The 14246-nt window shown below is 44.1% G+C and overlaps 1 protein-coding gene across 3 annotated transcripts in view; it reads left to right on the top strand.

The window, feature by feature from the left end:
• mRpS18B (mitochondrial ribosomal protein S18B) overlaps positions 1-3762 on the top strand; it is a 61561-nt gene extending 57799 nt beyond the window's left edge. For all 3 annotated transcript variants that reach the window (XM_084588132.1, XM_084588130.1, XM_084588131.1), the window contains one exon: positions 3621-3762. In XM_084588132.1, coding sequence (XP_084444258.1) covers positions 3621-3724 — 104 coding nt within the window. In that variant the 3' untranslated portion in view covers positions 3725-3762. The remainder of the gene's footprint in view (positions 1-3620) is intronic.
• The last annotated feature ends 10484 nt before the right edge of the window (positions 3763-14246 follow it).

Raw genomic sequence — 14246 nt, 5'->3', positions numbered from 1 at the left:
AGGGAGGGAAATTGGGCAGAAAGGAGAGGTGGTTCAGGCTCGCCACCCTGTGCGAGGTGGGCGAGGCGAGAGCAGTACTCGGAATCCCGTAACTTGAAATGCCCTGCTTTAGTTCCTTAGCATCTTATAACATATCCGAGAATGGGGCGCCCCACCTCTCGTGGTGTGTGTGTCCCCGACCACTAGCTGTGCTTCCGTCCGAAGGTGTGGAGAGTCAATTGCACTGCTTTTCCTGTGTTGTATTCAATCAGGAATGTGGTATCCTTTCGTTCATATGTGTACTTAGAGCGGTTCAAGCTAGGTACAGGCAGTTTGGTTCCTTCATGGTTTTTTTCTTTTTTTTTAAATGTCAATTTCGCCTTGGAGAGACGTCTGCAAAGGCGTTTGGTGTTCCTTCCGCAGCGCGACAATTGTGCTGTGCACTCGCGGGGAAAGCAGCTGCCTTGCGTCTTGAAGCATCAGTGCAGGGCTATGGCCGTAATTTCTCGCTCACAAAGGAGACTCCGCATTTACGCTCTCGAAAGCGAGGCCTTTAACGCTCTCGAGTTAAAATGAATCTATAGATGATATTTTCTGCCAGCAGTGCTTGTGTAGCCACATACAACTGCAACTCCTATAGTCTGGAAGAATAAGGGACATGTTAACATCTTGGTTGCTGCGCCGTGCTCATGTAACAAGCGACACACACGGTACGTAGATATTCCATTTTAGGTTTACCCTAACTCGGTCGTCTCTCTTCCAATATTGCTTTGAGCAAATCCGGTCCAACGCGATTTTGATGTCAGTGCCTGTGTCCCTTTTTGTGGCCTCCTGCACTGCTGCAGATGACATTGATAGCAGTAGGCAGTGTCAGCTAGTCAATTCTTTGGCAGGAAAGTGCAAGCAGTGAAAATACGGAGAAGAAAATTTGAGTTGATGGAAATTGCAAGGGCCAGCACAGTGCCTTTCGCTTGTCCATTTATGTTGCGTAAGGAAGGTGATGCCTTGCCCAAAAACAACTTTTTGCTAAGGAAGATCAGGACATTTAGGAACGTTGAGCAAACTGTTTTAGTCGCCTAACACACAAGTAGTTTAGTAGTTTAGTGTTTCATATTAAGTCCCGGGTCCCCAACATGAGAGTCTGTGGTTCTGTAGCCCCAGGGGCAAATGTATACCACATCCATCTTTTTGGTGTTGCTCTTCCTTACAAAGCTGTCATGCACATTATTACTCAGCTGTTGTCAGGCATGCTGTGCAGCATCAGTGGAAAGTGGAGTAGGCACACTCACTCACGCATAGTATTCATGGTTGTGCTTTCTTGAAGTGTGCTTAATAACTGAGATAAGCTTGCATTTGCCCAGGATGTCTAATCACGTTATCAGTCCACCATAAATAGAATAATTGCTCACTAATATTTGGACAAAAAGGCTTTCCACTGCACCATCGGCAGTGAACTAAGCGAAGCTAGGCTTTATTGCTTCGTTAGTTTGGCTCTGTTGTATGACAACAATGTGGCATGGAAAATGAGTAATACCTCTGTCACACTGGCAATCACAGTGCCCATCGAGGCAATGGCCATTGAGATGCACCACTGCCACAAGGCAGATTTCAGTGACTATTGAGCAGTGAGCTGTGATCTGGCAGGTGGCACCATTGGTAACAACATCCAGTAAAAGTATGAAGTGAAGCAGGATAAAATGGGGGGAATATTGCGCTGGGAAATTGGAAGTTCGTTTGGAGAAGGGTGTTCAAATACCTTACAGCTTGGCATAACCCACAGGCACCACAAGCAACGTGGAATGACGATGGGGTAATGATGCGCAATCGCCACATTAATTTTGTGCTGGCAATGCTTCCCCACCTCGGCGGTCGTCTTCGTCGCGTTCGTAGTTACTATCGTTAGAAGCGCTTGCGGGGCTCTTCTTGGCCTAGGTTGTTGGGAAGTGTGCTCACAGGTAAACATGAGCGAAACGCTGCAGCAGGCAGCACAGCTTCAGAGCAGCTAGACACCCTAGAACAGGGTCAATTTGTTTACGTCTGAACACCGCACGTTCTACACAGACATCATTTTTACTCTCTAAAAACTAGTTGACGAACTGTGTAATGTAGTCTGACTAATTTAATCCAGAAGATGTTTTGTTTCTTTTAAGTATGTCTTGTTTTTCTTCTTATATTTAGTGCGGGGCAGCTCTCAATATTCCCTGGAATTCCGATGGTCATTCGCAAATTTCATTGGGCCAATGTCGATTAAGTTCAAGTGTTATTGACAAGCGCCATGTGGAAGTGGCCGACCTCCATCGAGTTCGATCTCCATCGACACAATGGGCATTGAAAATACACGTGTGAACAGGGGTATAAAAGAGACCAAAGGCCTCCTTGAATGATGTCTGACACTCGCCTCATCATGCGGTTGCACAGCGCTAGTGCCATCTGCTGGTGCCAAAGGCCATGCATGGGAAGTGACCGAAGAGCACTGTTAGAAATGCCCCTTGCAGTAGCTTGGTGTGCCATTCAGTGTACCGATTGATTATGGGAAATTGGAGTTCGATAAATTGCGCAGTCTAGGATTTTCAAGGGGATAATCTGTGCATTTGATGTATCTAATAACTCCAGATGTCCAGACTGAATATATCTTAGTTATCTTAGTTGGAGTGTTATATTATGGTGCATTGTACCACTTTCCCTCTCTAACTTATTTGTATTTTTTTATGTCTACAAACAGAATGGAATGTTTGTACCAAACTAGTGCATCACCAGTGCGTGCCAAAATTATTGTCACAGAAAAAAATTATTAGCACCACATTATGCTAGCTAATGTGCCTGCATTCAAAAGTTCATATATAAATTTTGTTAGTACCACTAAAATGTGAGAAATCTGCGTCTCCAAACACTTGGTTCATTTTATTCAGCTAGTCCGAGTTGTGCGAGTGGCCAAATCAAGGGTCTCAAACCACATTAGAGGCCCAGAGACTGTAGACGTTTATTTTATCCTATAGATGCCTTCCCATTTCTTTTGCAACATTTTCCAGAAAAAGAGGAGAAATTGTACGGCGGCTGCACGGTGCACATACAACACCCCCTTTTTCCTCTGCCTAGCTTGCTCACTGTAATAACAAATGTTTTGACTGGAATGTACTGGCTACTGGGAATGTACTAACATCTGTAATAAGGGAGTAATTACTCATTGGCATCCACCCAAGCGCCCCGGCAAGGCGGTGGTCCTGGGTTCGATTCCAGGATCTGGACAAATTTTTCTTTAACTACGAAGTTTCTGAGGAAGCTGTATAGCTTTCCTTTGTAGCCCTATGGCTATACTTGAGTGGATGCCAATGAGTAATTACTCCCTTATTAAAATTTACTCCACCTTGGGGGATTCCCCTAAATATTCGATCTACTAACATCTGTCTTTGCATGCTAGCTGCATGTAGTAACGAATAACGATGCGCAAATGGTATGTCACGAATTTCATCACTGTGTAGTACTAAATTTGAATAAAGGTGCAGCTAATTACTAAGTGTATTATAGAAGTGTTATTATAATAACACTTTTCACTGGAATGCAAGGCAGAAATGGCAAAAGCTTCATTTGAAGTGGTGTGCTAAACTTGTGCACTAATTTAACTTTTTTTCTCTTTATTGAAGGTTTGATCAAATACGAAGTACCATTTCGACACTATGATTACAAGGACTACTACCCACAACTCGAGGAACGCACTGAAGAGAAAGTTGCTAGTTTGCCAGAGTAGTAATCTTTAGGATTTAATAAAGCTAATTGAACTCTTTACTGCCTTGCTTGAGTAATCCAGAACTATGTTGGCATCTCTTTTTTAGTTCATTAGAACAGTGTATATATGGTGGTCAATTCAAGTTAATGCCCCCGCTGCTGTGGTGCAGTGGTTAGGGCGCTCGGCTGCTGTGACCAAGGATGCGGAATATAATCCTGGCAGCGGCGGCTGCTTTTCTGTGGAGATGAAAAGCTAGGCACCCATGTGCTGTGTGATGTCAGTGCACGTTAAAGATCCCCAGGTGGTCGAAATTTCCAGACCCCTCCACTACGGTGTCTGTCATAGTCCGAGTCACTTTGGGACGTTAAAACTCCATAAATTAAACCATCAAATTAATGCCTTGTATTTTATTGGAGTGTGGAATAAAGTTTTTGCTGGCATGCTGTGCTTTTGTGGCGTTGCTCCATATTAAGGTCAGTGAGATCTTCAGACATTCGTTGAGTAGCTACAGTGAAATGCACAAACTGAGATGGTTGTTATGGGCAGGCTAATGGGAACATCTTGTTGGGGAGCAATAGAAGGAATGGAAATATTTTGGCCTTATTGACCACTTTCTCCTCATCCTTTGGTACCGTCACTGGACATTACCCGAAATTCACTTTAGGCCAGCCTTGAACAGTGCAACGATATTCCTGATGGGTTAGTAAGTAGAAGGGGGTCAGCCAAATTTGATGTTAAACTTAAAAAGTGCAGGCAACAGCTTTATGTATTCACTAACCAGCCCCAGCTAAATGCAGGGAATAGGATACTTGGTTGTCAATTGAGATTCCAGTGACTTAAAAGGGACGATGAAATGAGTTTGAAGATTGGTGGCAAGTGTGTTCGGTATGTGGAATTAATGTCTGTATACCACGCTGGCAGGCAGTAGCTGGCAACTGACAAAGCCATGCACTGACTGGGCACTGTCTGACTTATTCTGGCACACATCTGTTTGGAATATCAATTGTATTCACATGTACACTGATGGATCTGTGTCGGCACAGGCATCTGCTGCAGCCATGATGATACCCACTCGGAAAACGACTCTCCTGTTGGGGCATAATTCTTCATCAAGCACTGCTGAACTTGTAGGCCTTTGGGAATCTTCGCTACATATGTGAGGAAGCACCTCAAAAATGGTGTAAATTCATGGACTCAAAGACAGCATTGCAAATTTTGGAAAATTTATTTCGCTACATCGCCTACCAGTCCCTGGCACTCAACATCATGGATCGCTTTACACCTGCCCTACTGCAAAGCTACAGAATAATGTTTCAGTGGATCCCTGCACACTGCAGGCTCGATGGAAATTAACAGGCTGATGCTGAAGCAAAGAGCGCCCTCAGCAGTGGCCTCAAACAGCTGTGCCTTTTCCAAGAGCGGATACCCTAACGAACTGTAATGAATGCTACGGCAGCTTACTGGGCCCAGCCAGACGCCTGAACCATCTGTCTAAAAGACTCGATCGAATGCTGTCATTTTATGCTCCGCGCGAAATTCCGCGTCGTCATGCATGCTCGCTACATAAATTTCATTTAAACGCGGCTTTCACGCGCAGGTACAGTCTTTTTCAAACGTGTAGAGCCCGGGGGGTCTGCTTATGGACCGCAAATGGGACAAGAGCCTTCCCTCTCTTGCCTATACTTGGTCTCACAAGATTTTTGCAGCACAGCGAAAGGCAGAGGCACCCCAGCTGGTCCAACCAGGATCACGCGTACAATAGGCAATTGTGCTCCTAAGCGCCTCTCGCCCCCCCCCCCCCCCCCCCCCCCTAAGTTGGCGGGGGGTGACATTAGGAGCACAATTCTCTATTATAGTGGGCACAGGCGAGAGGCACTTAGGAGCACAATTGAAAGGGCTCCTCTGCCTTTCGCAGTGCTGCAGATATCTTGTGAGACGAAGTATAGTTTCCGCTGTAGAGCCACGAACCCGATTGCTCCTACCAGCCGAGCGTGAGGGGGTTGGACTGGACTGCAGTAGGCTAGCTTGACTGAACACAAATAAAACAGGGTGTCAACATGATTGCACAGTGCATTCTTAGTACGAGTGAAAAGGAAAAGCGAATGGCATTATTTCTGCAGACTTTGTCAATGAACCTTAGTTGAAGTCGGCGCCTGTCTTGTGTTCTTTTGATCCTCGTCTTTAGGGCTGTGCAATCGAGTGATCATTAGCGAGCTTTAGAATACGGCGACCCATTCCGTAAGTGGGATAGAGTAATAGCGGAGCGTGCGCACTATAATAGAGAATTGTGCTCCTACTGTCACCCGCGCTATTACCCTGTCCCACTAAGTAACCTCCCTATTGTTGATGCCATAGATATAGTAGGGATCGGAACACTCCTTGACTGGAGTGGAAGCTGCCAGCTCTTGCGGTCAACGGAAATTTGCTTCATGAAACGTGATTACAAATATGATAATGTAGCTATAATTAGCTGAACTTCACTCAACAGTCGCCCTTGTTTATTTTTTTGTTCGTGATTGTCCAATCTTGGAAACTAGAGTTGGTAAGTTACAATGTGCAAATAAGTGAATGATTGCCCATTTTTCCCTTGAGATGAATCGATATTTCGAAATACATGTGAAATCCACCCAGAGGCTATGTATCGCGCAGGAGGCCGGCATGTATTCATGTTCTCTTCGGCACTGAGGAGGCGCATTCACACTAAACTATGTGGGAAATGGGGGAAGGGGAGAGGGGGTTGTAAAGAAATGTTGCTAGAAGAAAGGACCTAAAGGGGACAGTTTTGTAGGCGCTTATGGCGGCCATGCACTTCCCCACTCCCAATTGGATGCTCCACAGAGTCTTCATTTTATTTATTCGCTCGCGCGCGTGCGTGCGTGCGTGCGTGCGTGCGCGCGCGTGTGTGTGTGTGTGTGTGTGTGTGTGTGTGTGTGTGTGTGTGTGTGTGTGTGTGTGTGTGTGTGTGTGTGTGTGCACGCACGCACGCAATTAAAGGAACACAGTATTTTCAGGCAATTAGAATAAAATTTTAACAATCAATCTCTTAGAAACATTTTTCTCCTGCGGAATTTCACTCGACACTGAAATCTGATGTGAAAAGTAGCATGCTGTGGAAGACGCTGACCTGTCCTGCTGCAGCTTCCCGTGATGATGCACGCGCTTTCTGAACCAATATATTGGGTGGATTACTGTTCATTATTAGCTTGGAGCCTGACTTTATTGTACTCATTTTACAGGGCACACACACGTATGCAACAAGTATACTTTAGTGTTGAGCCCACCTTTCGGCTTCATGTGTTGGTAGTAAATAATTTCGTGATGTGGCACTTACTTGTACATTCACACATTTGCAACATAATAATCAGAGCCCAATTTTTACTCCATGTAAGAGCGCCCATGCTTACCAAATGTTTTCCTGCAAATGCCAAGCGATTAGACGCATCGATCAGATCGCGTTCTGTCAGATTTGGCATGTGCTATAATTTGTGAATTTTCCCATACCAATGCAGTACAGTGGTTTTGCTTCATGTGGTCAAACGGAAGCACGTTCTTTGTATGCTTCGAAATTCTCACATGCTTCTATGCCACTTTTGCTAACATGATCGGACACCTTTCAGCGCAAAGGAAGGCGAGTTGCTTCAAAACAAGGTTCAAATATAAAGTCAACAAATTGGGCGTTGAGACGGCGGGTGAGTGGACGACTGAGTAACACGTTATCTACCTTACTCGAGATAAGGGCCCCATTCTTTTGGAAACGGCCGACGGGCTTTTAGAGCGTTAGCTCTGTTGCTCACTTGCGCCAGTGGCGCGTTTTTCTAAGAATCGTAAACAGTGCCATCACCATAGCAACATCGCCGTCTTGTTATGCCCGGGCAAACTAGACCGAACGCTCCACGCCCCCGGCCACAGTGGCAAAGCGCAGTAGCGGGCGATGCTAGGCAGGTATAGCATTATAGCAAAAATGAACGCCGAACCAGCTTCCCTGCCGAATGCATCAACGGTTTACCGTAGACGCCGTAATGCTTCGGACAATCCGCGGTATATCCCCCTTCACGAAGCGGAATTAGCTAGCAAGAGGACGGGACATCATGCACGTATAAAATAAATAAAATAAGCGCAAATAAAGGCATCAAACAGGAAACCAATTCAGTGTTTTCTCTCATAATATATATATATATATATATATATATATATATATATATATATATAAGCGCAAATAAAGGCATCAAACAGGAAACCAATTCAGTGTTTTCTCTCATAATATATATATATATATATATATATATATATATATATATATATATATATATATATATTATCTTTCCCCTAAACAGATTACATTAGTAATTTCTGTGATTATCCAAGTAAACATTAAAAAAAAAAAAGTACCATCCCCAACGCTTTCCTTGGCCTCGCCGACTGTTGGCTTCTTTCCTATATATATATATATATATATATATATATATAGGGGCACTGATCAAGTCAAAGTATTTGAAGAAGATATAAACGAATGCTTTTTGTCTGGTGAACAACGAAGCTGTAGGGCTTCCGAAACGTTAGTACATTTTCATGAAACTTTGACTTGGTCAGTGACCCTGTATATTTTTTTATGCCACCACCTGATCAGACTACATTTCGTCGAACTCTTGATTACAGAGGTTTCACTCATTTGAGCTAAACCTCGACATTCGGTTCAGCAGCGTTGAGCCTCATCGTTTTTTTTTTTTTTTTTTTAATTTTTAGTGAGGAGAATGACAGAAAAGCAGTGGCAAAACCCGATTCAACATTACATTTTTGTATTGAAGAAGCTTCACATGGCTGTTTCCTACTTGCCCATTCACCGAAAAAGTCCCCGGCAGCTACTGCGGCACGTTACCTTTACTATCATCACAGGAACACAACATTTGGAAAAAAAAAAAAAAAAGAAACATGACCTAAACGCTGGTGATTATCTTCGGCCGCCCACTACATCATTTTTTCTCCTTTTTTTTTTGGAGCCTGCACTGCTTGCGCTATATAGGAACTTCAGTAGGAAGATTGAAGAGGCATGCTTGTGTATGTTCAGGTTTTCAAGTTGCACTTGGCAGACTGTCCAAACATTTTATCTGTACCAGTAAAGTGGCAGAGAGTACAAGTATTCGTGCAATTTCTCCTAGGGAGACGCTCTTTGAAATTATATTATATTAATTTCTGCAGTGTTATAGTTCCGTGCCCTACTATTCATTTTATCGTAGAAAGGGGAAGATATTTTTTCTTCTTGCCACTGAAAAAAAAAAAAAGTCTAAATTCCACACCCACACAATATATGCTAACACCTCGAACATCTGAAGATAGCTTTGTGGCGGAGCTAAGACGAGGAGTAACCAGCTCCGACAGCGTTCGTGTTCGAACTGTGTTTTTTTTTTTTTTTCGCTGCTTGCACTGAGACGCTTAGCGCCAAATTCTTCTTTGTCCAGCGCTGTGCCGTTGTTTGTGATAAAAGCGCGGCGCGAGGGGCGCTCCAAGAGGGGCTTTATCCAAGACTACAAGCAACTACGACCCTGCCAACCATTTTTTTTTTCCTCCCTCGGCTGCGGCGGCAAAGTCCAATTTATTCACACTTTTGTAACATTTTTTTTTTCCTGTCCGGCCTAAGATATGGAAAATAAACAAACAGCACTGCAGTTGGGCTGATGCTAGTAAATAAACTACACTTTAGCAGCCGATGCATTCTTTATCATGTGTGCAGAGCGAAGCAGAATTTTAGTATTTCTTTTACCGTTTCTATCTTTGTTCTGAACTCGTAAAATCTTCATATCATGCAATAAATTTGTGCGGCACGTAACCTCTTATCCTCATTTGATAATTTCCATAGCATCAAGTTTTATTTTTCCTTTCAGGGTTTGCATGATACCGACCCTCTAACGAGTGTAAGACTGATTCGATAATAAGAATGCAGAGATTTCGCGTTGTCTGGATGTATCTCTAGCTACTAGGTTGAAATTATAACAGCACTGTTGTTTGAATTGCTCATTCCGCTTAGTCGTTTCTGAGGAAGGATAGAGGCCTCCTTTGTTCGTCGGTTTCACCATGTCAGCGGCTATTCGCTTCTCGTGCGAGGCAGCTCCATGAGCAGAAAGATGCCTGCTTTTGCCAAACACAAGCATATATCATGTGTGTTACTAAAAAAGCTAGAAACGAGTAACGAAAGCCACTACTTGCACTGGACAAGAAGCACGTTTCGTTCGCCAGGGTACAGTGCTCATTGTAGCCGGGGCGCACCTCAGCTGCATGCGCGAGAGCCTTAGCTGGCAACATTTCGGCACACAAACAGTATGACACACTTAATTCGAGGCGATAAATAAATCGCAAAGCAAGCAAGTGTACATTTGTCAAGGGACCATTTTCAAATAGCGCTACTGCGCATGCGCGAAGCACCTGCACCTCAGTTCGACCCGACCACTCGACCTGACTCGCCAGTGTTTACCTCTCTCGCCCTATTGAGAGGAAAGGGCAGAGGGAAAACGTTGCAGAAGCACAATACCCTCTCGTAAATACCCCTCGATTCAGGTAATTCAGGGTGTTTGTGGCGCCATCCTCGTAATTTTTCTGAACTGCAACATTTTAGTGCACATAAAATTTCATAGATGGCGCTACCTACTACATTGATTATACGTGGCTCTGGTGTTTCATTATTATTTGCTTTTTGCACACTTTGTAGTTGATAATTGTTAGCGGTTGAATAAAGGAACGAAAGCCCGAACCTTTAAGTTATATTCGCCAAAAACAAGCAAGCCATGGAGCATTTCAATCATGCTTAAAATACTTCATGAAGAGCTCGCTCGCTTCAAGTGAACAACGAAAAAATTAGCTGAAATCACCCTGACAGTGCACATTCCGCGAGAGTCGTAGAACAAAACCGATGCTTATCCTCTGACAACGAGGTGTAAAGTTTTTCCACGCGAAATTTCAGCACAGATAAAAGCTTATTACTTGAACAGTTTAGCATTTACTTTTAGCCATTTTACAAAAAACGCTAAGTTTGATCACAAATAAATAACTTTTACACTAACTGAAGCAGACAGATGATATTTTCAGGAAAAAGCGAACTATGTACGACCTCCAACTGCTCAAAAAATCTCGGTAGCAGAATGCATATCTTGAAAGTTATTGTATGTATAATTACCTGTTTTATACACTTTTCACAGGCGCGTGGCTAATAAACTATGCGATACACAGTAATAAAAATGCTTAACTTTGTTCATTAACATCTAATCTCAAAACACCTCGAACGGTTTTTTTCTAGGTGCAAAAGATTTTGCACAATTTTGCTTTTCCCGAGACAAGTAAGCTGAAAAGGCGTTTCTTACCCTTGTGTTTTCCTTTACAGCTTAAACATCGTTGCAGCTATTTATAAACCAAATGCACCATTAGAAAGGAGAGGAAATAAACTTTACAAAAATAATAAAGTCACATTTATAAACTAAACGAGTGAGGCGCAGTGGGCGTATGAATATCACCAAAAATGTTAAGTGTTGTGTTTACTACCGAAGCGGAGTGTTATGTGCTTGCTGCGTTCGCATAATGCGTTCCGTTCTACTTAGAATTTACGCATTGTGCTCGTGTAGATAGTTTATTTTTTTGCTTGTGAAACAGTACGTTACTCGTCAAGACTACCTCGTGTAGGTGGTATTCTTTGAGTGCCTAACGGTCACTCGTGAAGCCGGCAGTCAATCAACGTTACGAGCGTATGCTCGAGTGGTCAAATGCATGCATGTTTCTCAGCTGCAAGGCCTTGTTGCAGTTTGGGGAACTGATGAGACATTCGTGTTCCTCCCCATTTTTAATCCTAAGGCTTCCGCGCTTGCTTTCAAATATAAAAAAATCCAGTGGAGCGTACATCGCTACATTCCATGTGTAGCGTACATGTCGCTATAGCTTACGTTGCTTACTTCGGGAGGTGCTCTCTTCTAGCTCTTTGCAACAAGAAAGGACCACGCCACTGAAACAACGAAGATAATCATAGAAAAGTTGCTTAGGCCACAGCTTATCAACGCAGGAAAAATAGTAATAGTAAGAAAACTACGCAAGTAGTCATCATGTGGTGGTTGAACTTTGCAAATAACGAAATGTTTGTGTGTACTGCTTGATTGTGCTTGCTCATATTGTTTTTCTCTTTGTCCACCTCATGAGTTTTGTAAATAAAGAAACATGTCTTAAACTGCTCACAGTGTTTGCCTCTTAATTTTGTTCAGAAAGGGGCTAGTATCATCCGGCGGATGTTTAGTGCCAAAAATGTTTTGATAAGTTTCGCATATCATTGAAAGTTAATGAAAAATTGCTAACTATAGTGTGGCAGGCGTGTATGATAGTGCCATTCTATAGTCTATAATTCCTTTGAATTATCCCATTTGCTCGGCTCGGCCCTTTGCGTGTATAGGCATAGGAGTGAACATTAAAAATAAAAGCACTGCACCCAGTCTGTAGCATATGCAAACAAGTGAAAACAACAAATAAGCTGAAACTCGCGTGATAATTGCGCACATTTATGCTATGGCGGGCCGCGTAGTTTACAAACGAGGTAATAGCTTCTCTTTACTTTCGATCGTATAAGCTGATCCGTTTTTAACGGGATCACTTCCGAAAACCTCGCATATAATCATATGACGGCAGAGGTGCCTGAACGTGCCCCGATTACCCTTCACCTTTATTGAATTTTTTTTTTATTACGCAAGCTTGCCATAAGACATATTATAAAAACCCATGTCAATTGTTTTCCGTAAGGACTCTATCGAACTTGCGTGCTTACGATCTTCCAAGGCTGCTTTAAAACCGTGCGAGATAAAAAAGATAGCTATCGTGACATGCATCTAAGTAAGCAAAATCATGTGGCTGTGGCGGAACCATTTAGAGAATTGCATTCGTGCGATGGATGTTTATGTAAGTCGCCGCACTCGTAAATACGGTATTTGGCGAGTTAATGAACTCGCAAATGTACGGCGTGTATATACAAACTGACAAAAAAAATAAAGACGCGGAACCGCAGCAGAGAGCGCCAGAGCACGCATGCATGCTTCGGGTAGTCGCTGCCTAACTTTGCGCATGTGGGCCTTATATTATAAGTACTTTACTTTAACAATAGCGAAATGGTTGGCTGCCGTCTTGCCCGTGGCATTTTAAAGCTCGCAGCTCGACTGTGGTACGAGCACAAGCTGAGGAAACTCGTGTTTTATAGTTTGCGCCAAGCTGCGGCGGAACACTTGATGCATAGGTGGCGAGCGCCACGGTGCGGCGAAAGACGCTGCCATGCTCCTTTTCCAACTTACGCTCTCTCCGGCCGTTCGCGCGGAGTTGATCTCGGAGGCCATGTGCTGACATAGGCGGCGTTATCGCAATGTATGGCGCCCGCTGAGGAGTGAGCCCACTACCCAATTCTAGCTCACTTTAGCTATGGGAATGCATAGTACTTTGGCGGAACTGATTGAGGCGGTAAATAGAGAGTTTTAGCTTACCGTGATCCGCGATCCGCTACTGGGATCCGCCACCGCGCGTTCCACTGCGCATGCTCAGACCCCCCTTGACGCCAACAGATGGCGCCACATACTGGATGTCCAACACAGACCTGCCGCGTCGGAACCAATCAGCTTGACCGCCCCGCCCACGCGCGGTAGAGAGCCACGGTGGCGGATCGCGGTAAGCTAAATCTCTCTATTGTCTCGCAGCTAGACAGGCTCAGCACGACAAGGGTGGGGAGGGTAATTTTGGAAAAAGCGGGGCAGAATCCGGTTAGGGGAAGGTGCATGCAGGCCATCATAGGGTGGAAGGCACGAGACTGTATTCGAGTCCCCCCATTACCAAGAAACATGCACCCAGAATACAATATAGAAAGAAGGTAGAAAAGGGCTGAGGCTCTGGAATGCATATATTCAAGGAAGCCGAGGGAGCAGGTCGCATTTGTAGATGCGGCGGGCGAAAAAAAAAAGGCGAAGGCACCTTAGCGGTAGTGGTTAACGGGGGAGGGGGCTCGATCTCGGCACTATCGATTAAGAGTGATGATATTGATGTGGCAGAGGAGGTTGCAATAGCTCTTGCTTGTGTCGGTACAAAGGCCACGTATGTGTTGAGCGACAGTAAAACTGCAATTCAAAATTTTGGTAGTGGGAGGATATCTCCCATGGCACTCAAAATTCTAAGACAAAAAGAATTGGATAGGACAGTTAACCTGATTTAAACCCCGGCGCACGAATCTGTCAGTGGCAACGAGGCTGCTCACAACCTGGCTTGAGGTCTCTACTACCGAGCAGGTCGGAATGAGCAACCTGAGGAAGGCTACAACAGAGAAGGGCGTCTGCTGTCGTATTATGATGTGACGCAGTATTATAGAAGGCAGCGTTTGAAACTACCTCCTCCAGACAAGACTCTAGATGGGAAACAGATGATGGCATGGAGGCGTCTACAAGCAGATGTTTATCCAAGTCCGGTGTTGAATAATTATATATTTCCAGATTTTGAAGATGAGCGCTGCAGAATTTGTGGGCAGAGGGGCACCCTGAACCATATAATA

This window comes from Amblyomma maculatum, chromosome 1 (genome assembly GCF_055883805.1).
Source record: "Amblyomma maculatum isolate TAMU_Amacu chromosome 1, ASM5588380v1, whole genome shotgun sequence".
Classification (NCBI taxonomy): domain Eukaryota; kingdom Metazoa; phylum Arthropoda; class Arachnida; order Ixodida; family Ixodidae; genus Amblyomma; species Amblyomma maculatum.
This window is presented reverse-complemented; position numbering and strand designations above follow the sequence as displayed.